General features: G+C 35.8%; 1 protein-coding gene across 1 annotated transcript in view; it reads right to left on the bottom strand.

Annotated features, from left to right (window-relative positions):
- Nucleotides 1–17609, bottom strand: part of SERINC1 (serine incorporator 1) — a 31738-nt gene extending 14129 nt beyond the window's left edge. Inside the window, exons 1-2 of the mRNA XM_019951801.3 lie at nucleotides 17466–17609; nucleotides 1054–1215 (exon numbers count right to left, since the gene is read on the bottom strand). Coding sequence (XP_019807360.1) covers nucleotides 1054–1215; nucleotides 17466–17504 — 201 coding nt within the window. The 5' untranslated portion in view covers nucleotides 17505–17609. The remainder of the gene's footprint in view (nucleotides 1–1053; nucleotides 1216–17465) is intronic.
- Between the last annotated feature and the right edge of the window lie 7688 nt (nucleotides 17610–25297).

Below are 25297 nucleotides of genomic sequence, written 5' to 3' on the forward strand. Positions count from 1 at the left end.
TTCAAGACACTAGACATATACTGGCTGTCAAATCCCAAGGCTACTTCTTAATCCTCACACTCCTTTACCTTTTTTAAACAGACATTATGCTGTCATTCTTAAGACTCTGTTCCTAAGGCCTACTAAACAGGTTCTTGGTTCTCTTTTTTCACTGTTCCTTCAGAGGTTCCCTTTTCTCCATCAACTCCCTTTAGAGCTTTTGTCAAAGCTCTAGCTCTCCTCACTCCAAATGGTCTTCTTCAGCATATGCTGCCATAGTTTGAATTTCATCTCTATCTCTGATTTCTTTTATGAGTTACACACCCAAATTTTTTCCTTCCTGCTGGACACACACACACACACAATGTGGTGCGGTACCCACAAGCTAACATATTATATACTAGATTATATTTTCCCCATCTCTTTGCACAACCTGACTCCCTGGGGGAAAAAAAAAGTTTAATAAAACACCTATTCTCTCTTTTTTTTCCTGAGTTAACAGCAACAGTTTCCTCTCAGTTATCTAGGATCAGAACCTGGTTATTATTTATTATTCTATCACTGCCAATATTTAAATCCAGATTCAGTCAATTCTACATTCAGAGAATTATTTCAGGCCCTCTATGCCCTTCTTGATTACACCATTCCAAGAGCCACCATACTTAACTGCTGCCTTCTATCCTAATTATCAGATAAATCTTCCTAAGGCATACATACTTAGCTCAAAAAGCTTTTATCCTCATTCTGCTTCCTATTTTTCAATTTCTGCATACAAAAATTTACTGATTCTTAGAATGTCCCTTTTTCCATGAGACCCACAGTGATTCTGACATTTCCCTGGTTAGAATTACTGATTTCCTCATATTAACACAACACATTTTCTGCCCTACCATCAGAGAATTTTAATAAGCTGCCTTTCACTGTTTGTCTTTCCTAAATGATCATGAACTACTAAAACTCGGATTAAGTATTCTTCCTTTTTACAGTATTCTGTTTCCAATACACAAGAAGCAGTTTTATGCATATACATACTAAAGGTTCAGTTAATCATTTAAAAAAAAAAAGAAAACTAACCTTATTTAGTTGTTCTTCCATTCCAGGTATCAACATTACACAAGATACACACACTCCAACAAGCAAAAAAAGTGCATAGATCAACCTAGTTACAGTGGAGTTGTTTCCACTAGGACAGCATCGGCACAGCAAACATGGGGCACTGCCACACAAACATGGTATCTGGAAAAAGAACTTTAAAAGTCAGTATAGTTTAAAATGATACAGTGAAAACTTACATTCTATCTACTCAAAAAAGAAAGGATTGGAGTTAAAGTAATTACCAAGAGATTTGGTTCACATATATTATCTATAAACTATAAAATTTAGTAACTTCTGGGTAAAACTGAAGCAAAGTAAAACCAAAAAGTGCTTGCCCTTTATATCAAGCAAAATGAGTAAACTCAGTTAAAACAACAAAAGGGGGGAAAAAACAGCAGCAGCAACCAAAGTTTAGCTAAGAAAAGGAATGGAATATTCACACTTACAAGCTGATCTCCAACTCCTGCCTTTTAACCCCAGAAATCATGCTGGTGAATTCACAAAAGTCTGATATTTCTCAGATACGCCAGAGGAGGAAAAGAAGTGAATTGATATCCTTATCTTTTCCCTCTTCTGACTTGGTAGTAGTGATAACAGTAAAATTTTCTATTAGAATCAGGCAAAACAGGATAAGTGAACAAGTGAGGCTAGCTAGCATTGTCTAACAGAACTCCACACTAAACTAGTAGTATATCCTAGGGGAAAAGAATATCTCCCTCAGCAGGAGAGGCAAATACTAGTAATGGAATTTAACAATATCTCAGAAAGGCAAAATGAAAGTATCCTCAAAAGAATTGAATATAATCTAGGCTGAGCTCCACCATACCATCAGATACCACAGGAAGGGAGAATTATAGAAGCCAGACACACTATAGTAACCAATATAAGGTAGGATAAGAACCACTTATACTAAACTTCAGTAAGATAAAAATAAATGTCGTGGAAACAATGCAAACACACTTTAGCAAAACATAAAAATAAGCAAACATGTCCCCTCAGACAAAAAAAAGGCATTTGAAAAATCCAATCTGAAATAAAACATAACTCAGTAAGAAGAGGAAATTCCCTAAAATTGGTACACCTGAAGCAAAAAGGAGAGCTCAAAATGAAAAGAATAGAACAAGCTGAAAAGGAGGATTGCAAGGCTGAGAAGAAATGAGAAGGGGAAAAACATGCTTAAAAAAACAGTAATTAACTATCATGGAACAAAACAAAAACAGCTGAAAATAAAATCTGATCGATGAATAAAGTCTGGGATTAAGTACCATAAACTCAAGCCAAGATAGAGTAACAGTGACCAGACTTACCCTACTGCCTTAATCCAAGGGAAAAAAATTAATGAAACAATGGTTTTTCAGACAATTAACAATAGGCAATGTAGGACACTAGTTTCTGAGAGAGATGAAACAGTGTGAACTCTATGACTGTCCCAATCTTTCTGCCTGGGAAAGAGTTTCCAGTGCAGGGAGGAGAATCCAGACAGAGGACAGCAGTCTACTGAATTGAGGAGACAGAGTTGGGACAGTTGAGAGTTCAGGGAAGTGAAGGCAGCTAAAGTTCATAGGGCAGAAACAAGGAGAGGAGAAAGCTACACCAAGAGTGAACTCCAGAGATCTGCAGAAGCTTCAACTTGTGTCTTCAGCAGAGCACTGATCAGTACATGCATTTGATTAAATTACTGTGGGGTGGGGGTGGGGGAGTGGGGAGGGTGGTATTACCAGCCAGAGTGGAAGAACTTTATAAGGCCTTGAGCAGAGTTATAAGGCTATTATTATTACACAGTATTGGGCAGGGGTGGGGGGGGGGTAGGGGGTGTGTGTGGAAATAAGCCATAAGGCTAAAGCTACTCCAGTCTCACTTAACAAAGCCTAAAAGCAAACACTGAAAAGATCAAATTCTCTTCAAATAACTCACCTATGTCTAAGAATAGGGCCCAAGAATGTTTTTTAAAAATACAACACATCCAGCACCCATCAAGGTAAAATTTACAATACCTAACAGCTAATAAAAAAATTGGTAGGCATGCCAGTATGGCAAAAACAACCTACAATGAGGAGAAAAGTCAATAAATCAAAACCAACCTGAAATTACACAGATGACTTAATTCAGTTATAAATAATGGCACTCTAATGTTATTGTAATTATACTTCATTTGCTCAAGGAGAGAACACAGCATGTCAAGCAAAGATATGGAAGATAATTTAAAAGATCCATATCAAACTTATGGAGATGAAAAGTAAGATCTCTGAACCAAAAAGTACATGATAAGACACTGCAGAAAAGACTAATGAACTTGAAGACATAGCAAAAGAAATGATCCAAAATTAGAGATTAAAAAACTAAAAAAAAAAAAAAGAGGATTAGTGTTGTGACACAATTTCAAACAGCCTAATATATGTGAAATTGGGGCTCCTGAAGGAGAGAGGAGACAGGAAAGTCCTTTTGAGGAAATAATTGCCAAAATGTTCCTAATTTAATGAAAACTATAAACTCACAGATCCAAGAAACTCAAGAAAGCCCTAGTGATACAAATATTATGAAAACTACACCAAGTCACATCATAAACTGCTGAAAAACAATGGTAAACAGAAAAATCTTAAAAGCAAGCAAAATAATAAAGGCACATTATATAAAGAGGAACAAAGAAAGGTATCAACTTCTAGTAAGAAATACTGCAAGCCAAATGTCATTACTGAATGAAAAAAACCACTGTAAGCACAGAAGTTTATACTCAGCAAAAATATCTTTCAAAAATTAAGGCAAAGTGAAGACATTTTTAGGCATGAAGAATCCAAAACTAACAAATCTAATCTATCTTTCAAGAAGGAACGTTACACCAGCAGAAATGTGGATCTACACAAAAGAAATGAACAAAGGAAGTAGTGTGTATTTTTTTCTTACATCAAAAAGATTACTTTAAAAGATTATTATTTTTTTTAAGCAAAAATAATAGCAATGTATTCTGGTGGTTATAACAAAGATGGAAGTAAAATGTGTGACAATTACAAATAGGCTGGAAGGACTTCCCTGGTGGCGCAGTGGTTAAGAATCTGCCTGCCAATGCAGGGGACACGGGTTCAATCCCTGGTCCGGGAAGATCCCACATGCCGCGGAGCAACTAAGCCCATGGGCCACAACTACTGAGCCTGCGCTCTAGAGCCCATGAACCTAGAGCCCGTGCTCCGCAACAAGAGAAGCCACGGCAGTGAGAAGCCCATATACCACAACAAAGAGTAGCCCCCGCTCGCCGCAACTAGAGAAAGCCCATGCAGCAATGAAGCCCCAATGCAGCCAAAAAATAAATAATAAAAAAATTAATTAATTAAAAAAAACAGGCTGGAAGAGGAGACATTCAACTATACTTCTGTATACACTTAAATTAGAAATAAAGTGGATATCACACAAAGGTAGATTGTAGTTAAGTTAAATACTAAAAACCCTAAAGTGACTTATAAAAAAGCAAAACAAAGAAATACAGCTAGTAAGCTAAAAGATATAAAACAGAATACTAAGAAATGGCTAATTAATCCAAAATAAGGCAAAAACTAAGGAAAAGAGACAATGAACAGAGAGGATAAACAGAAAACAAATAGAAAGGTGGTTGATTTAAGCCCAAACATAATCTATAATCACATAAATGGACTAAACACTCCCAATTAAAAGGCAGATTGTCAGATAAAAGAGCAAGATCCAACTTTTCTACAAGAAACCCACTTAAACACAAAGACACAATTGGTTAAAAGTATAAAGAAAAAAGTGTACATACATATATATACAAAAATAATACATATACACACACATATATATATACATACACACATACCACGCTACAGCAGTATCAGACAAAGTAGACTTCAGAGTAAAGAATTTTACCAGGGATAAAGAGGGCCATTTCATAATAAAAGGGGACATATTGATACATGGAAATATGGGATATTCATGGAGGAAACATACAACATACAATCATAAATATTTCTGCATCTAAAAGAGAACTTCAAAATGCATCAAGGAAAGAATTAATAAAACTAAAAAGAGTAACAAACAAATCCACATTTATGTTCTTTCATTAATTGAAATAGAAGCAAAAAATCCCAATAAATATATAGAAAACTTGAACGACATTATTAATCAACTGTGTCTGACATTTAGGAAATACTCCATCTAATGAAAGCGCAGTAAAAACTATTTTCAAAAGCACAGAGAACACTTAACCAAAACAGACTATATTCTGGGCCATAAAACAAATCTCAAATCTCAATAAATATAAAATTATTCAAATCATACATGGATTCTTGGTCCACAATGGAAGTAAATACTGATCAATAACAAAGATATCTCTAGAAACTAAATAGCATAGTCTAATTAACCCACAGGCAGAAGACATCAAAGAATAAATTAAAGAGAATGAAAATAATAACATATCACATTTTTGGAATGCACCTAAAGCAGTGTTTAAAAGAAACCTATAGCATTAAATGGCTATATTAAATAAGAATAAATATATCAAATCACTGATCAGAGCTTCCACCTTAAGTTATTAAATAAGCAAATTGTAGCCCAAATAGGCAGAATAAAGATAAATCAATGAGGTAAAAAACAGGAAACAAGGAAGTCTGTGAAGCTAGTTTTAGAAGAACATTACAATTTAGAAACCTATATAGTCAGACTGATCAGGATAAAAAACAGCAAGAGAGTGAACACACAAATCATCAGTGTAGGAAATGAGAGGACATTATTACAGATCTTACAAGCATCAAATGATTATGAGAGAAAACTACGAGCAATTTTATTCAATAATTCAACACCTTAGATAAAATGGACATGCTCCATGAAAAATCCAAACTACCAGAAATCATTCAATGAGAAATATATAGGATGAATAACCCTGTATCTAGTCAAGACACTGAATTTGTAGTTACAAACCTTCGCAAGCATAGACGGCTTCACTAGTGAATTCCATTAAACATTTAAAGAATAAATCAAACCACTCTACCCAAATTCTTACAGAAAACTGAAGAGGCAAAAAAGTGATACTAAATCCAAAGATATCATAAGGAAACAACAGACCAATATCTTTTATGAACATCAAAAAAAAAGTCCCTAATATCTTGTCAACAATATAAAAAGTATACAAAGATTTCCAGTTTCCATTTCCACAGGTAAGGAGCTTAGAAACCCCACTCCATCCTAACAACAAGTAAAAAGCCAAGCAGACTAAAAAAATCAACAATTCTTCTAGGATCCATAAGCTAGGTGAGGACATAGGGTAAGTCACTGCCCCCAAGACTGAAGAGACAGACAGGTGAATATAGGGAGTCGTGGCTTACTAGAGCCCACAAGTGGAAACTGACTTGGGAACCACTGTGCAGGGAGGATATCCTGGAGAATAACTGAAGAATTGCTGGAGCCTCACTGTGGACAAGTCTGAAAGTTAAAAATTCCAGGAAAACCCAGTTATACAAAGGCCCCACAAATTTGTGAACTTTTCCTCTAGGACTTCAACCAGGTTCTCATAGTAAACATGAGAGAAAAATTCCCCCCTGCTTCTTGCAGCAAAGGGGAAAAGGAACCATTCTGAAATATACTAGAACACTGCTCTTAACACTCGACCTCAAGAGAAACTAGTTAAATAGAGTCTAACTTGCTGGGGTATTATCAGAGGATAAATAATCTAGGGGAAGAGAAATACTCAACTCCAACCTATTCTAGCCATCCTCCCCCATTTAAGGGGGGAGGAAAAAACTGAGAAACACTTGTAAAGTTCACAGTCCAGAGGCATAGGCTTATTAAAAGACTAAGACCTAATCAGAGAATGATGGAATGTTTCTCCTTCCCCCACACCTCACCATGACACGATCCAAAGTCTATTTATAGCAGTTCCTTTTAGTTGGTACATAGTGTCTGGCTATTAGGAATAAAATTACTGGCATAACAAAAGGCAAAAAACACAATTTGAAGAGACAGAGCAAGCATCAAAACCAGCATGGCAAGTAAGTTAGACTTACCAACCAAAAATTTAAAACAACTATAATACGTTAAGGATTCTAATGGATAAAGTAGACAGCCTACAAGAAGCAGAGATGAAAATCCTAAAAAAGAACCAAAAAGAAATGCTAGAAATAAAAAACACTAACAGAAATGAAGAATGCAGACATGGCTAAGGAAATAATTTCTGAGCTGTAGACTATCTCAATAGAAATTTCCCAAACTAAAAAGCCAAGAGACTAAAGACTGATATTTTGTTCAACAGAACATCCAAGAATTGTGAGACAACTACAAATGGTATAATATAATGGGAGTACCAGAAGGAGAAGGGAAAAAAAAATTTTTTTAAATGACAGAATTTTCCCAAATTAACATCAGACATATATACCCCACCCTCCACAAAACAAACCAACCCTACACCTAGATAAAGCGCTTGTAACTACAGAAAATAAAAAGTCTTGAAAGGAGCCAGAGGAAAAAACACCTTACCTATAGATAAACAAGTAACGAATTATATCCGAGTTCTCCTCAGACACCACGAACAAGAGTGAAGTGAAATATTTTAGCATTGAGAGAAAAAAGCTCACCCACCTATAGTTCTCTACTCTGCAAATTATCCTTTGAAAGAAGTAGAAATACTTTCCCAAATTAAAGCTAATAGAATTTGTTGCCAAATTGTAGACCTACTTGCAAGAAATGTTCAAAGTTCTTTAGAGATGAGGAAAATAACATAGGTCAGAAACTCTAATCTACATAAAAAAGGAAAGAGCATAAAGAAAGGGTAAACGACAGTGAAATAAAAACTTACTTTTCTTAGTTGAGCTAACGTTTGCTCAAAATAACAAGAGAAACAATGTATTATGTATGCACATATATGTTATGCCTATACACATACTTCTGTAATACATACATATATGTGGGTATATATATACACACATTGTTTATATATACACACACACACACACACACATAAAGTGAATGACAGTAATATAGAAAGGAAAGGAGGAAAGACTGTTCTGCTATTACAAGGTATTCACACTAGCTATCAACTGGTACAGCATTATACTGAAGTGTGTATAGTGGTATACTGTTACTTGAAAGTGGATTAGTTGTAAACGTACACTGCAAATTCCATGGTGCTACAGATTGAAATTCATATGTTGAAAATCTAATGCATACGATGATGTTAGGAGATAGGGCCTTTGGGAAGAATTAGATCAAAAGGGGAGAGACCTCATGAATGGGATTAGTGCTCTTATAAAGGAGACCCGAGAGAGATCCTCACCCCTTCGGCCATGTGAAGACATATGAAGAAGTTCGCAGTCTGCAACCCAAAGAGGGCCTTCACCAGACACAGAAGATAACCACGCAGGCACCCTAATCTTGGACTACCAGCCTCTAGAACTGTGAGAAACAAATTTCTGTTCTTTACATGCCACCCAGTCTGTGGTCTTTTGTTAGAGCAGCCCAAATGCACTGATAAATAGGGCAACAAACCCAAAAATAAGTAAATAAATAAAATTTTACAGAAGTTAAAAAAATTTAACTGATATGCTAAATAAGAGAGAAAATGGAATCATATACAATGCTTAAACAACCCCCCCCAACACACAACAGGAAAAACAAGGGCAACAAACAGAAAACATTAACGAGTATGGAAAATATGAATCCAAATCTATCAATAATCACCTTGTAGGTCAGAGATCTAAATTTATCAATTAAAAAACAGAGACTGTCAGAGTGGATCAAAAAATAAAACCCAATTATGTCATCTACAAGAAACCCACTTTAAATATACACACATATACAGAATAAAAGTACATGGATGGAGAAAAATACAACAGGCTAACACTAAATGAAAACAGGAATAGCTATATTAGTTTCAGACAGAGCAGACTTCAAAACAACAAAAGTTATCTGGGATAAAGAAAGGCATTCCATAATGATAGAGGTCAATTGTCCAAGAAGACATAATTCTTAATATGTATGCACCTAACAGCAGAGCATCAAACTATGTAATGCAAAATTGATAAAATGCCAAGGAGAAATAGATGAATCCACTATCACAGTTAAGAGACTTCAACACCTGTCTCTCAGAAATGGACAGATTGAGCAAGCAGAAAATCAATAAGGATACAGTTGAACTCAACACCACCAATCAAATGGATAACTGACATTTATATACTACTCTATCCAATAACCAGAGAATACACATTACTCTCCAAGATCACACAGGACATTCACCAAAACCACATTCTTGACAATAAAACACATTATCAAGCTTAAACCAGCAGAAACCATACACTGACTACTCTCAGACTACAATGCAATTAACTAAAAATCAACAGCAAAAAGATAACTGGAAAATCCCAAAATCCTTAGAGATTAAACAATACACTTTTTAAAATAAACACATAGGTCAAAGAAATCTCAAGAGAAATTTAAAAAAATTTTTGAACTAAATGAAAATAACACAATTTATAGAAACTTGTAGGATTCAGTGAAAGCAGTGCTTTGAGGAAAATTTATAGCACTGAATGCATTTATCAGAAAAGAAAATCTAAAATCAACCATCTAAGCTTCTATCTTAGGAAACTAGAAAAAGAAATGCAGATTAAATCAAAAATAAACAGAAAAAATAAGAACTAGATCAGATATCAATGCAATTAGGAATAGAAAATAGTGAAAAATCAATGAAACCAAAAGCTGGTTCTTTGGAAGGATCAACAGAATTGATAAGCCCCCAGTAAGGCTAACTGAGAAAAAAAGAGAGAACACAAATTACTAATACCAGAAATCAAAGAGGGGATGTCACTACAAGCCCTATGGACATTAAAAGGATAATGAAAGAATACTATGAACAATTCTATGCCAACAAAGTTGATAACCTTCATAAATGGACCAACTCCTTGGAAGATACAAGCTGCCAAAACTCACACAAGAAAGAGAAAATTTGAACAGGCCTCTATTAAAGAAAATTAATCAATCATTAATAGCCTTCCAAAACAGAAAGCACTAGGCCCAGACAGGTTCACTGGTGAATTCTACTAAACACTTAAGGAGCAAATTATATCAATTCTCTACAGTCTCAGAGAACAGGAGTAGAGGGAATACCTCCTAACTTATTCTATGAAGTCAGCATTACTCTAATAACAAAACCTGACAAACACATTACAAGAAAATAAAAGATTAACCTCTCTCATGAACATAGAGGCATAAGTCTTAACAAAACATTAGCAACTCAAATCCAATAATGTATACAAAGAATTCCACACCATGACCAAGTTATCCCAGAAATGCAAGACTAGTTCAACATTCAAAAATCAATTAATGTAATCCATCACATCAAGAAGATAAAATAAGAAAAATTATATGATCACATTTTAGATACAGAAAATGCAGTTGACAAAACCCAACACTCATTCATGATAAAAACTCTCAATAAACTAGGAATAGAGGAGAACTTTCTGAACTTGGTAAAGGACATCATCAAAATACCTACAGACAACATCATATTTAATGGTGAGAAACTGGAAGTTTTCCTGTTAAAATCAGGCAAAGATGTTCCCTTTCACTACTTCTTTTCAACATTTTCCCGGAAGGTCCAGAATGTAGTAAGACAAGAAAAGGAAATTAAAGGTATACATATTAGTAGAAAAAAATTAAATTGTCTTCGTTCACAGGTGACATTGCCATCTACATAGAAAGTGCAAAATCAACAAAAAAACTCCTGGAACTAAGCGATTACAGCAAGGTTGCAGAATACAAGGTTAATGTACAAAAGTCAATTGTTTTCCTATACACCAGCAATGAAAAAGTGGAATTTGAAATAACACAATAACATTTATGTTAGCATCCAAAAACACAAATTACTTAGTATAAGTCTAACTAAGTATGTACAAGATCAATATCAGGAAAACTACAAAACTCTGATTAGCAAAATCAAAGAACTACAAAATGGACAGATATTCCATGTTCATGGATTAGGAAGACTCAATATTGTTAAGATGTCAGTTCCTCAAATTTGATCTACAGACTCAATGCAATCCAAATCAAAATCCCCCCAGTTTGGCAGTTTCTTACAAAACCAAACATTTCTTCCCATAAAATCCAGCAATTGCATTCCTTGGTATTTAACTAAAGGAGTTGAAAACTTAAGTTCACACGAAAACCTGCACATGGATGTTTATAGCAGCTTTATTTGTAAATGCCCAAACTCAGAAGCAAATGAGATGTCCTTCAGTAGGTAAATGGATAAATAAACTCTGGTACATTCAGACAGTGAATATAATTCAATGTTAAGAAGAAATGAGTTATTAAACCATGAAAAGACATGGAGGAACCTTAAATAGATATTACTAGCTGAAAGAAACCAATCTGAAAAAGCTACATACATACATGTATGGTTCCACCTGTATGACATTCTGGAAAAGGCATAACTATGGAGACAGCAAACAGATCAGGAGTGGGTGGAGGGATGAACAGGCAAAGCACAGAGAGGATTTTTAGGGCAGGAAAACTACTCTGTATGCTACTCTGTATGCTACTATAATGGTGGATACATGTCATTATACATTTGTCCAAATCCACAGAATGTCCAGCACCAAGAATGAACTCTAATGTAAACTACAGACTTTGGGTGATTGTGATGTGTTGATGTATTGATAGGTTCATTAATTGTAACAAATGCAGCACTCTGGTGGGGAATGTTGGCAATGGGGGAGGCTTTCCACGTGTCGGGGCAGGGGATATATGGAAAATCTCTACCTCTCATTTTTCTGTGAAACTAAAACTGCTTTAAAAGAAAATAGTCTTAGAAAAAATATACAAAAGGATACATTGTGATCAGGTGGGGTTTAGCTGGGAAAAAGCAAGGCTGATTAAGCTTTTGAAAAATCAATCAAATCAATTCACCACAGGGCTTCCCTGGTGGCGCAGTGGTTGAGAGTCCGTCTGCCGATGCAGGGGACGCGGGCCCGTGCCCCGGTCCGGGAAGATCCCACATGCCGCGGAGCGGCTAGGCCCACAAGCCATGGCCGCTGAGCCTGCGCATCCGGAGCCTGTACTCCACAACGGGAGAGGCCACAGCAGTACCACAAAAACAAAAACAACAACAAAAAAAATCATTTCACCACATTAATAGACTAAAGGATAACCATTTTGGCCATCTCAGTGGAAGCAGAAAAATCATTTGAAAAACTCAATACCCATTCATTATAAAACAAACTAAAAAATTTTCAGCAAACAAACAATATCCTCGAGTTGATAAAGTACATTTACCAAAAAAACAAAAAACTATAGCTGTCAACCATACTTCATGGTGAAAATCTGAATGATTTCCCTTAAGATCCAAAACAAGGCGAAGAATCTCTGCTCTCACCACTTGTATTCGACTGCACACTGGAGGTCCCAGCCAATATAACAAGGCAAGAAAAGGTATATACTTTGGAAAGGAAGAAATAAAACTGCTTTCTTCCACACATAATTGTCAACATGAAAAACCCCGAAGAACTTACAAGAATGTTACTAGAACTACAAGAAAGTTTAATGAGGTCACAGGACACAAGATCAGTATGGACATATCTATCAATTATACTTCTGAGTATTAGCAGCAAACAACTGGAAACTGAAATTAAACCAACAAAAAGAAATACTTAAGTATAAATCTAATAAAATATACACTAGCTTTCAAATGATGAAAATTAAAAAACACTAATGAAAGAAATCAAAGATCTAAATAAATGGCAAGATAAACGGGCTCATGGATTGGAAGAATCCATATTAAGATATCAATTCTTTCCAAACCGATCTATGAATTCAACCCAATTCCAATCATAATTCCAGCAGGAGTTTGGTAGAAACAAACCAGCTGCTTCTAGAACTTTTATGGAAAGGCAAAAGAACTAGAGTAGCCCAAAGTCTTTTGAAAAAGAACAGAGTTGGAAGACTCACACTACCTGATTTCAAGACTAACTTTAAAGCTACAGTAATTAAAATAGGGTAATTTAGGCAAAAGTATGGACACATAAAAGGAACAGAGTTCAAAAACAGACTTAAATATGGTAAAGAAGTTTTTGACAAAAGTGCCAAAGCAAATCAATATAGAAAGCACAATTACTTCTACTTTTTGAAGGACACCATTCCGAGAATGAAAAGACAAGCCACAGACTTAAAGAAAATATTTGCTGGTGAGAATAAAAACTAATATGACCATCTTGGAAATCAGTTTGGCAATTTCTTATAAGTGAAATGTATATTTACCATATGATTTAACAATCCTACTGCAAGGTATTTAGGTAAACAAAATAAGAAGTTATAGTCACAGAAAAAAACTTTACAGGAGTGCTTACAGCTACTTAACCACCAAAATCTGGAAATGCCCCTCAACTGGTGAGTAGACAGACAAGCTGTGGTACGTCCAAGCAATGGAATACTATGCAACAATAAGGAAGAAACTACTAATACACACCACAATATGAATGAATCTCAAATGGATTACACTAAGTAAAAGAAGCCAGACTCCAAAGGCTATATGCTGTATGATTCCATTTACGTGACATTCTGGAAAGGGAGGACTCTGAAAAAAAACAGGGATTCTCCAGGATGGGGATGGCATAATTCTTTAAGGTGATAAATGTTCTGTAGTGGTTACACAACTACATGATCTGTCAAAACTCACAGAACCACATACTACAAAGTATGAATTTTATGTAAATTATATCAACTAAAAAAATGACAAAAATAAAAATAGGAAAAATAATATGGAAGGAAAACTAAGACACTGTAACATGAAAGTAACTCATGCCCTTAAAATAGAGAATCCTCTAAATAAATAAAACAAAAAAGGACATTCAAAGATATAATACAATAACAACTTCCTTAAAGAAATGTCTGTATTTTCAAAAGAACGATATTTTCCAGAAAAAAAAAGTGATAAAAGATTTAAAGTCAGACATACTTGGTTAATTTCAAAGGTAAGTAAAGCTCTTCAGATACCCAAGCAGAAGAAACAGGTCAATTATGTATATGAGATGTGTTGGAAGGGAATGACTACCAGGGTGGGATAAGACAGAACACAATTCATAGAAATAACTACAAAGTCCTGAAGGAAATGGGTATACTATTATACCAGTCTACAATGTCTCTCAAAAACATATGAGGCATTTTTAAATATGAAAAATTCAGGGATTTCATCATCCATAAATCCTTTTTGAAAAAATCTACTGGTCGACCAAATTTGGTCAATTATGAGATGACATCAACATTAAAAAAAAAAAAAAAACTGGGAGAAGCCATGGTAAAAAAGAATGCTTTGAGCTTTGAATCCATTTAAGTGTAGAACTGTGGTTTTCCATCAGAATCACGAGGAGAGCATATTAAAATAGAATGCTGGGGCCCAGTCAGTGTTTCCAGTAAGTCTCCTAGTGTGCTGATGCTACTGGGTCCCAGATATTTTAAGGATGACTGGTTTAGTTCTAAGATTAAACAACTGTGGGAATTATGGTTATAACACAATACAGCCATATATAAAAAATAATACAAAGGAATTCTGGTTAAAGATGGCAAACTGAATATATGAATTACTTTAGAAACACCAATAAAATGAAAAATAAAAGGATTTTTAACAGAAGGAATAAACTTAAAAAGTAAAAAAAAAAACAAAACCCAGGAGAATAAACTGTAAGGAACAAAATAATAACTGATTTAATGGGTCAAGAAAGTTGAATTATAAACCATCAAAGGAAAAAGTAAGGGAAAAGTTAAGCAATAAAATTTGTATAGAATCCTCGAATACATCAGGAATTGGTGGCACCAGGTGCCTCCATAAGTGAGGCTGAAGGTAGAGGTGAAAATAGGATGATTAGTTGAATGCTTTTTTAAAGAGCAGCTAAGACTCTTAAATTTCATTCCCTTTCTTACACTGGCCAAGTGAAGAGGATAAAGCAGGATTTCTCAGCCATGGCACTACTCACATCCTGGGCCAAATAATTCTTTGTTGTTGAGGACTATCCTGTGTATTGTGAAATATTTAGCAGTATCCTACCCACTTGATGCTATTAGCACCCCTTATCCCAAGTTGTGACAATGAAAAATACCTGCAGACATTGCCAAATATTCCCTGTGGGACAGCTGAGAACCACTGCTCTAGAAACACCTCCTTAGAGAACTCTTTCATCTCCTGATGAAGAAATGTTTACTTAACATTCAGCAATTCCTTTACTTTTATATTCTTTTGTTAAATTCAGAAAAAAAATTAAATTCTTTAAAAATACATGTCCACCATGCTACCGTTCCTTAACAAGGTATTTTTGTCTGTTCATTCATCCAACTGTATATATGCATTGAGAGAGAAGAAATGTTATTGGTGGTGGGACTTTGTTGGTGACATTTACATTTTGTACTCTGCACTGCTTGGCTATTCATAACAACTGTGAATCATTTCTACAAAATCAAGTCATTGTACTAAAAAATAAAAATCTAGCAGAGGCTGCACAAAATAAGCAGTCAGGAATCACAAGCTCCTTCTTCTCAATTACTTAACTACATTAAATATCTTGGGCAAAAAGTGATAGTTACTGTATATAAAGTACAGTGATTCAAAATATCAATGCTATTCACTAACAGCATTGTAAGATTGGGGTGGGGAAAAGCACTTAAGCAGGCATATATTGCTGGTAATGTAGTTACAGGATTAGGCAGGAGGTCCACAGAGGTTTATAATAATGCTTAAAGTAATCATCAATCAAATAACCATGCTTGAACCAAGGATTAAGATCAATCTAATTCTAGGCCACTTAACAGCAAAAACACAAAACAAAAAAACCACAAAATGAAATTAAAAAATTAACACTCTAATCTCTATACAGTAGTGTTACATGTAATCTTTTTATACTTTTTTTCATAGTTGAGGTATTTTCTACAGTTTTATAAAACAAAAAACCTTTACAAAAATTGATTAAGTCTAAAGAAACTGGAGCAAGGGAAGAATGAGGTTCATTTTAATTCTGGCTTAACTGATCTAAGTTAATGACTTACTATATACAAATAACAGGCCCACTTGATAAATGGACAAAATCTGACTTTACAAATCGAATTAAACATCCTCCAAATTAAGACAATTCTATAATAATCATTTTGTAATACATTTAAATTATTACACTAAATATGCCTCTTATAAGATACTCAATGGGTTCAAGTGATTCTCTACTTTCTGAGCTTTGAAAGAAAGAAAAATATACCAGCTTTCCACACCGAACTACAAGAAAAAATAACATAATCAAGACAATGACCTGGGTTGGAGTAACCTCTATGTATTATTTAACTAAAATTTAACACTTATAGTTCAAGCCATATCAAAAACTTTTTAAAAAGAGGTAAGGTATGTAAAACACTAAAAATGCTGGCTAATGTATATAATGGGGTCATCTGAGAAGTCAGACCAGCAATTGTTATAAGTGGAATTTATAAACCATGGATTAAAGAAATATGACTTGAACCCAAATATCTCGCCCCATATTACAAATATCTTTATTAACTGTAAAGTCAAATTTTGTCTATTGGGGAGCGGGGGAGTGGTTATATCAAACTCAAATTTATTTGTACCACATGAAACAAGAAATCTTGCCACTATAATGAAGAATAGTGTCACTCTAACAACGCTATCTAATCAAAAGGCAACGTGCACCTAATTAAAAGTGAGATGTCAAATTACGCAAGCATCTTTATGTCAAAAAACTGGTATTTAATACCACAGAACTGACCTGCTTTTCCAGATACATAAATTATTACTTGAGAAGTACCTAATTTTCTCATACCATTGAGGTCGAGGACCCAGTCGCAGAGTTAGGACCATTTAAAAAGGATATAACTATATCAGTATTACTGCCAAGCTGCCCTACATATCCGTCACTTATTTGTAGCCTGCGCGACAGAACAAAGAGGCCGACATGCCTCCAGGGATGACAGTGCTGCAGTCTGAGGTCGCTGGGAAGAGATGACGAGAAGAGATGGGGTACTCCACAAAAGGAAGGGGCCTAAAACCTTTGTAGAAATAGCCTAGGCAGACATAAGAAAAATCGGACAAAAGGGGGCCTGGAAGAATCGGGAAAAGCTTTCACGAAAGACGGGTAGGGGAGGGAGACTACCAACTCTCTGCTACACTTCTCCCATCGGGGTCAACTTCTCATGTCCACTGCTCCTCACGGCCACCCCGGTCAGCTCTTCGAAAGACTCAGGGCCCCGAAGCTGAGTCGGAGTGGCCAGGCGAGAAAGGGAGAAAATGGGGAAGGAAGGCACTGCCCGTTGGGTGGGGTACCACGGTCTCTCTAGGCCTCACCCGCCCAGCTCTGGTGCCTTTCTTCTGTCTCTCACGCTAGCACCCCGAAGGCCGCTAAAAACCACCTTACCCAGCTCGCCATGGAGCACAGCCCCAAGACGCTCCCCATCTTCACGGCGTCGCAGGAGTAGCAGATACTAACAAGATGGAGACAGCTCCTCTCGCCTTTTCGTGCTTATTTACTAACTACAAGCCACTTCCGGCGCAGAGCCCACCCCGCCCCTCAGTTGCGTCACTTCCTTCGTGGCCTGGGGAGGCGGAGGGTGCAGTGCTGGGGTTGCGCATGCGCGATCCGGGAACCCGAGGCTGTCTCCTTCCGCGATTACTCTTCTAATTGAACTCCCGAACGCGTCTCGTTTTTCAACTTTTGCATCTTTTTTTTCCCACTTATGTTCTCAACTTATTTCTGAAGGCCAGTGCCTAGGCCAAGTTTTACTGGGATATTTCTACTCATTTGGGTGCTTCCAATTCTATCACTATTTGCGATTGAGAACGCATTTTAATTTCTTGTCCTTATTAAGATGTTACAAGAAGTTTGCACATTTAAAATTTTTAAATGAGTTAGATAAGACATAGTAATAATTCAAACATGTTATTGATTCTACTGAATGTCACGAGCTGTTGAGGAAACATTTAGAACCCTGTCCATAGGTGATAATGGACATCTCCAGGGAATGTATTCACTAAAAGTTCCAGTTATTTTTATAGTGATTAGTCCCTGAAGATATTCTGAGAAAAGAGATCCCTTGATACCTTTATGGATAAAACCCATATAGCAGTTAATCTTAATTGATCATCTAGAGAGCTACTCAGTTGCAATTTATGACTGCAGAGCTGTGTCTTTTCCTCAGGTAGGCTTATAGTTATTTATATGAGATCGACCTCTTGTATGCAATCCAAAAATAAAGTGGTATCTCCACTATAAAGATCATAGCTTCTACACAAGTTTGATTTATCACAATCCTTGGGAAGACATTTTAGGGACTCTACAATTATGGGAGATCAGAAGACATACCAAATCCAGTTAAGAAGGAGTGGCGTGCAAGTAGTACAGAGTTCCAAGACAGAGGGGCAGATCCACATTTTCATCTCCGTAAGGGGATTCATCTGGATGCCTAATGGGCAATTAAATGCAAAGTGTAAGAAAGTGAAGTATCACCCAATAAGCTATTAATACAAACATCTTTAAAATTTGAAATATTTTGACCTACAGAAAGGTAAAGAGAATAACGTCATAACCATGAACTTTCCCCTGTCTTCAAGAAATAAAACATTACAAATAGAATTGCTCCTCCCCCTCCACCAAGAGATGATCATAACGAATGAATGTTAGGGACCAACTAGCAATCTTGCTACAATGTCTTCAATTTATTGACTGTTGCAAATTGCTCTTCAAAGTGTTTTACCAATGTACACTTTCTCCAGCAGTGTATGAGAATTGCTCCGCATCTTTCTCAGCACTTGGGTTTGTCACACTTCAGCTAACATGAGAGAAGTGAAATGTCTCATTATACTATCAATTTGCATTTCCCTGATAACTAGTAAGATTGAGAACTTTTGTTATTGACCATTGCAACATCATCTTCTGAATAAAGTGCCTTTTCAAGTTTTTTGTCCATTTATCAGTTGGGTTATCCATCTATACTTTATTGATTTGTAGATGGTTTTAATATATTTTTGGATACAAATTCTTTGTTATGTGTGGAGCAATTACATCTCCCAGTCTGGACTTATTCTTTCACTTTTTTGTGGTGTCCTTTGATGACACCTTAGCGTAGTTTAAAATTGACTATAATGTAGTCAAATTTGACAAACTTGATCCTTAAGTTACATGATTTTGTTGTTTAGAACTGCTTACTAGTACCAAGATTTTAGAGATATTTTCCTTTGTATATTTTCTTCTAGTTTTAATGTTTTGCTCTTAAACACTTAGGTTTTTAATCCACTTAGAGCTGATTTTTGTGTATGGTATGAGGTGGAAATCCAGTCAATGATGTGATGGTAAACTGCCTCTCCAGGGGGGGAAAAATAGCCCCGATATGTAGCATTTGCAGATTTCCAGTATAAATACTTCCACTGTGGCTGATTCCCATCTACCATTGTTTTAACAATACACTTGTGAAATTCTTGACTATTTATTTAGCAACTGGTCGGTTTGATCTAGCACCAACATACCACTAGGTCCACCTGTATTCTAGTTTTTCTTATGGATAACCAATTGTTCTAGTATGAATTTTAGAATAATAATCCTTTCTCTCTCATCTCATATGGCAGCAATACCATTGCCGTCATATGTCACATTTCACACACATGTGTCTGTTTCTGAACTCTATTCTATTTTATGGATTGAGTTGTCCATCTATACATAGTTTACTAACACATAGTTTTATAGTTGCGTCTCTAAATACGTGGTTTTAATTATAGTTGCTTTAAAGTAAGTCTTGATATCTGGAAGGGTTTCTATACCTTACTCTTCATACTTGTTTTGGCTGTTCTTGATGCTTTATATATATATATTTTAGAGTCAAGTTGTCAAGTTTGGATAATAAATTATATAGCCTCAGTAATCATAAGAGTTTGATCATATTTTAGAGGTGTGTGATAAATTTGACTATAAGCTTCTTAGCGGCTAGAGTTTCTCAAAGAGACATTATTTGCATTTTAGATTGGACAGTACTTTATTATGTGAGATTATGCTTTATGAGACAGATTTGTTAGTATTACTAACCTCCACTCACTAACTGTCAGAATTATCCCTACTCCTAATTATTGTGATACCCACTAAGGGACAATATAACCATTAGTTGTAAACCAATAGTAAAGCAAAGAAAGAATTATTAGTTATAATTAACAGATTGTCTCCTTGCCAACAGTGAAAGAGTTAAAATGATGGCTTTTTTAGATTTGTGTTCGAAGATAACCCAAAACATGTTTTCAGTACAAATCAGCAATTCAGTAGGAGCAGTTTCTCCAGGCTACTTCTTATAGTACAAGTCAAAGTCATAATGCCAAAGCACAAATCAGTAAAAGTAAGTAAATTAGGAGTTTTAAAAAATGCTAATTGCTCATTTCTCCTATGGTGTGACCTGATTCAGGGATCAACTTTAGAAGATCTCAAGTGGGCAATTTCCAAAAATGTTAGAAATGCTAATAGGTATCCACCCCCGAAAATATTTCAAATATGTTTGGGTGGTACTGCGTATTATATTCTTGTGATTGGTGTTGCATGTTAACACTTGAAACATTTGACTTTTAAAAACCCTTTTTTCTTTTCCAAGAAACATGTATTAATATCTATCATAATTAATATTCTGTGGAAGATAGTTTAAGATATGCTGATGGAGGAAAGGATGGACTGCAGAGCCTTCTGGCAATCCTCCTAAAATATCATTTTTCATAACTGAGCTTTTGGTCATTAGATCAAAAGATTAGATCTTTTTGAGCATTAGAGAGCTCAAGGTTATATTCTTTGGCAAGAATGTGAGCATGCTCTATGTTGCCAATTAAAGACAAGATATAAACTTTGGCATTAAAATAAATGGAATTTAAAATTAATAGTCTCAGGGAAATTCAGGAGTAAGACCAAGACACAGGTCAGAATAGACATGCACAGGAGTGGGCTGAGAGAATTCTGGAATACTATAGGCAGGCTTAAGATTTTCCTCAGGAAACATTCTGGGCTCATTCTCACTTATGGATGAACAAAGAATCAAAGCTCCCAAGTAGAGCATGATTGTGATAATTTTAGCCTGAGAAAAATGTAAAGCAGGGTTACCAAGTTTATCCTGTTAATAGTAAATGTTTCAATAATACATTAATAAAAATCAGCTTAGACCAGTGTAATCCCCAGGATGAACTGGGCACAAAATTTACCCTAATGTAACTAAATAAGTTACTCTGAAATTTAGGCTTATTGTCTATCAGTCATTAGTATTGTGAGAGTATCTACCCAAATAATAATTTTGGTTTCAGAATTTACCTGTATGGCAATAAAACCATATCTTCAGTGTAAAGGAAAATACTTAATATTTTTTCTGGCAATCCATGCCTATGTTCAAGTCATAAAAAGGATCAAAACACATCTTTGCTCTATAATACTCTGGAAATTACTATCTGATCTGGAAGGAGACCATTCGATTATCCCTATTTCTCAGATTATATTAAAGTACAAGTTTAAGAAAAGCAAAAGTAGTCAGGCTTCATATTAAATTGATATAGCATAGTCCATGACTGACTTTTTCCTCCAGAATAAGCATGAATAATGAAAGGTCTTTCTAAACATTAGTTATAGATATCTCATAGTCATGCACTACTCCTTCTTGAGTGTTTATTATTACAGAGTAATATAGAACCGACATTCTGGACTTCATGGCATTGTACCTTTTGGAGCCTACCTCATACTTACTGCTGAGCTGCTGTAGTTTCTGCTCCCTGATAATTAACACTGTTGAAATTCTTCTTTTTTTTTTTTAAGAAAGTTTTTTTCTTTTAAATTTTATTTATTTATTTTTGGCTCTGTTGGGTCCTCGTTTCTGTGCAAGGGCTTTCTCCAGTTGCGGTGAGCGAGGGCCACTCTTCATCGCGGTGCGCGGGCCTCTCACTGTCGCGGCCTCTCTTGTTGCGGAGCACAGGCTCCAGACACGCAGGCTCAGTAGTTGTGGCTCACGGGCCCAGTTGCTCCGCGGCATGTGGGATCTTCCCAGACCAGGGCTCGAACCCGTGTCCCCTGCATTGGCAGGCAGATTCTCAACCACTGCACCACGAGGGAAGCCCGAGACTCTTCTTTTAAGAGGTGGAGGTTTTCCCTTTCTTACTATCTATGTATAGACTGGGAAGAAATTAGTTCGGTATCTCATTCAGGTGCTGGCAATTCAAGGAAGCATGTGGAGTATATAGAGTTCCTGTTGTAGATTACCAATGATGACCTATGGGACAATTTCCACTGCTGCCTTGGCTGGTTGCTGCTGCCATGCTCCTCTCTATATTGTCTAGCGATCATCCGCAGAAAATTCCTTCCTCACTAAATGTTACTGGAGATGCCTGTGCCCAGAAGCCAGCGGTCTGTAACCTTTCACCCTCTCCTGTAATTCCTCACCCATATCCATAAGGAAATGGTTTAGTATCTTGCACAACACTTTAAAAGTTCCCAGTTTAACCTAGAATTAGTGTCCTTCCATCAAGGTTAACTGATATCAGACTTACCTTTGGTCCCAAGGTTTTCCTGCCTTTATACAAATTTCTGTATCAACTTTAAAGCTAATTTCTTAATGGGCTATAGCTATGAAACATTGTGAAAATAGAACAGATTTTTAATGGAAAATAATCAGGTCATATTTCACTGTAAATTAGGGATTTTGTTATTTAGTTCCCCTGTCCTCAGTAGACCAACACTGAAACTATTGAGGGATAAAACACCTTGGGCCCTCGAAATAAATTGTCTTAAAGGATGAGTAAAATTGTGCATTTATAAGGAGAAAAAAGGCCTATAAAAAGTATTTTATGACTAATCCTAAATGTAAACATTTTTAAATATTTCACCATATGTTCTTTAAGAATAAGCCAGAAATAGATTAGGACATAATAGCCTATAGAGGTCAGTATAAACTTAGAATTGGAAGAGACCATATCCTGATTTAAGATAGGCTTTTTTCAGTGATCTTGATATTTAAAATCATGATAGTAATAATGTTAAAGGCACACTCTCCTAAACTATTAACTTAATATTAAAAATATAAATGGGGCTTCCCTGGTGGCACAGTGGTTGGGAGTCCACCTGCCAGTGCAGGGGACACGGGTTCGTGCCCCGGTCCGGGAGAGTCCCACATGCCGCGGAGCGGCTGGGCCTGTGAGCCATGGCCGCTGAGCCTGTGCTCCGCAGCGGGAGAGGCCACAGCAGTGAGAGGCTCGTGTACTGCAAAACACAAAAAAACATAAAAATATAAATGAATCTTTTTCTTTCCACACAGATTTTCTTTTTTTTGCCCAAATCTAAGCCAGTAATTCTCATGGACAATCAGGTGTTTATGCCAGTGAAGTAGATGACTACAAAAATAGAATATTTATTTCAGGCAGAACATATGTAAATTTAGGAACAAAAAGCAAATATTCACAATGTAAATAATGAAGTGGATAGAGAATTCAAATGTTTCTAATGTTTAATGTTTTATAATCATTGATAGTGACTACTTGAAGAAACATTAGCGGCATTCTAAAACATTTTGCCTCTCAAGGGCAGTTAGCTGAAATATGTTTAGTATTTACTGATCGCACATAGAAACTGATCAAGTATAATGTTACTATATTGAAGATACATTAAAATATTAAAACCAAGCATTCATTTACCCAAAAATGTTATTTATTATGCTACAGAAAAGAGCCAACTATTTCTGTTGGGACATTCATCAGATTTTTGAATTCTTATTAAATATGTTATGAAGGTAATGTCTAAATCAGTACTGTGCAATAGAAATATACAGTGCATCCGTAATTTAAAATTTTCTTGTAGCCACATTAAAAAGAAAAAGAAAGAGGAAATTAATTTTAACAATACATTTAACCCAATACATCCAAAATATTATCATTTCAACATGACATTAATATAAAAATTATTAATAACATGTTTTACATTATTTTTCATAAGTCTTCTAAGTCTGGTTTGTATTATAACTTACAGCGCATCTCAATTCAGATCAGCCATATTATAAGAGTTCAATAGCTCACATATTGGACAACACGTACCTAAATGCTGAGAGAAAAAATTGAGGCAGTTATCCAGGTGATCCAGTTCAAGCTAAACAAACAAGCAAAACATACTTTTCTTTGGATAAATTATTAAGCTATTTCAGGATAAAGTGGTTTTAAGCCTGTACATTTACTTCAGGTATTGAATCTGTTTCATCTAATTAATACTTTGTATAAAAATCAAATCCAATAGACTTCAATGAAGGGTAAATGTTAAGTTCTTATAATTATTTAGGCTATCATACTGCTATTTTTATATGTATGAAATGCACCAGATTTGATTTTCAAGCATTCCAAATAATCCATAATCTGTTTTAACCAACTTATCATCTGATAAGTTTCTATGGCCTTAGCTTTCTCCCCTCCAGAGTTAATTGTAACAATAGGGTGCTCCCAGGAAGTCCTTGACACTTTAGGCAGCCTGATTTCAAATAATTCCAGACAGTGCTTGTTGATTCTCGCTCAGCTCTCCACACCTCATTCCACTACCTGTATTCTCTGTTACCCCATATAACACTTCTGCAAATTCTTACATAAAGGTGATCTCTTCTTGTTCTCTTTTTGCTGAATGATCAAGAACTTTGGGTACTCTTTTTTTTCACAGTCTTTCCTTTCTTGAAGATTTGCTTTAACTCCAAAAACAGTTAGAACAAAAGTGTGGACACCCTTCCACACTTTCCCTACCCTGTTTTACTCAACCCAATAATTAACTGGTAAGGTCCTAATTTCTTCATAAAGCATCGCAGTATTTCCTAGTACCCCAGTCTTCATATATGGAACCCATTCTGCATCACCTGCAAAAATCCTATGTGTAGCTGTTGGTAGCATCCAGTTGTGTCATTTCTTCTATTGTTTTCCCCAAACTTGTTTCTGGTATAGCTTGGCCTCGCTTCCACGAACTCTGCCATATTGCTCATAGATCTGTCTTCCTCCAGAAACAGTCCTATCTTCTTTAAAGATCTGGTGTTAGAGGAAGCTCATGTGTGAGCCAACCAGAAACCATCTTCCATTGACATCTCTCAAAGGGAATTTCCTGCCTCAATTGGCCCGTCTTATTTATATTGTATAGTAGAGTTCAGTTTTTGGGGGATCATCCAGTTTTTGAAATCCTGTCAGGGGCTATTGGGCTGAGAGCAGAGCTCTCTCCATCTAGTTTCTCTG

This window comes from Tursiops truncatus, chromosome 12 (genome assembly GCF_011762595.2).
Source record: "Tursiops truncatus isolate mTurTru1 chromosome 12, mTurTru1.mat.Y, whole genome shotgun sequence".
Lineage (NCBI taxonomy): Eukaryota > Metazoa > Chordata > Mammalia > Artiodactyla > Delphinidae > Tursiops > Tursiops truncatus.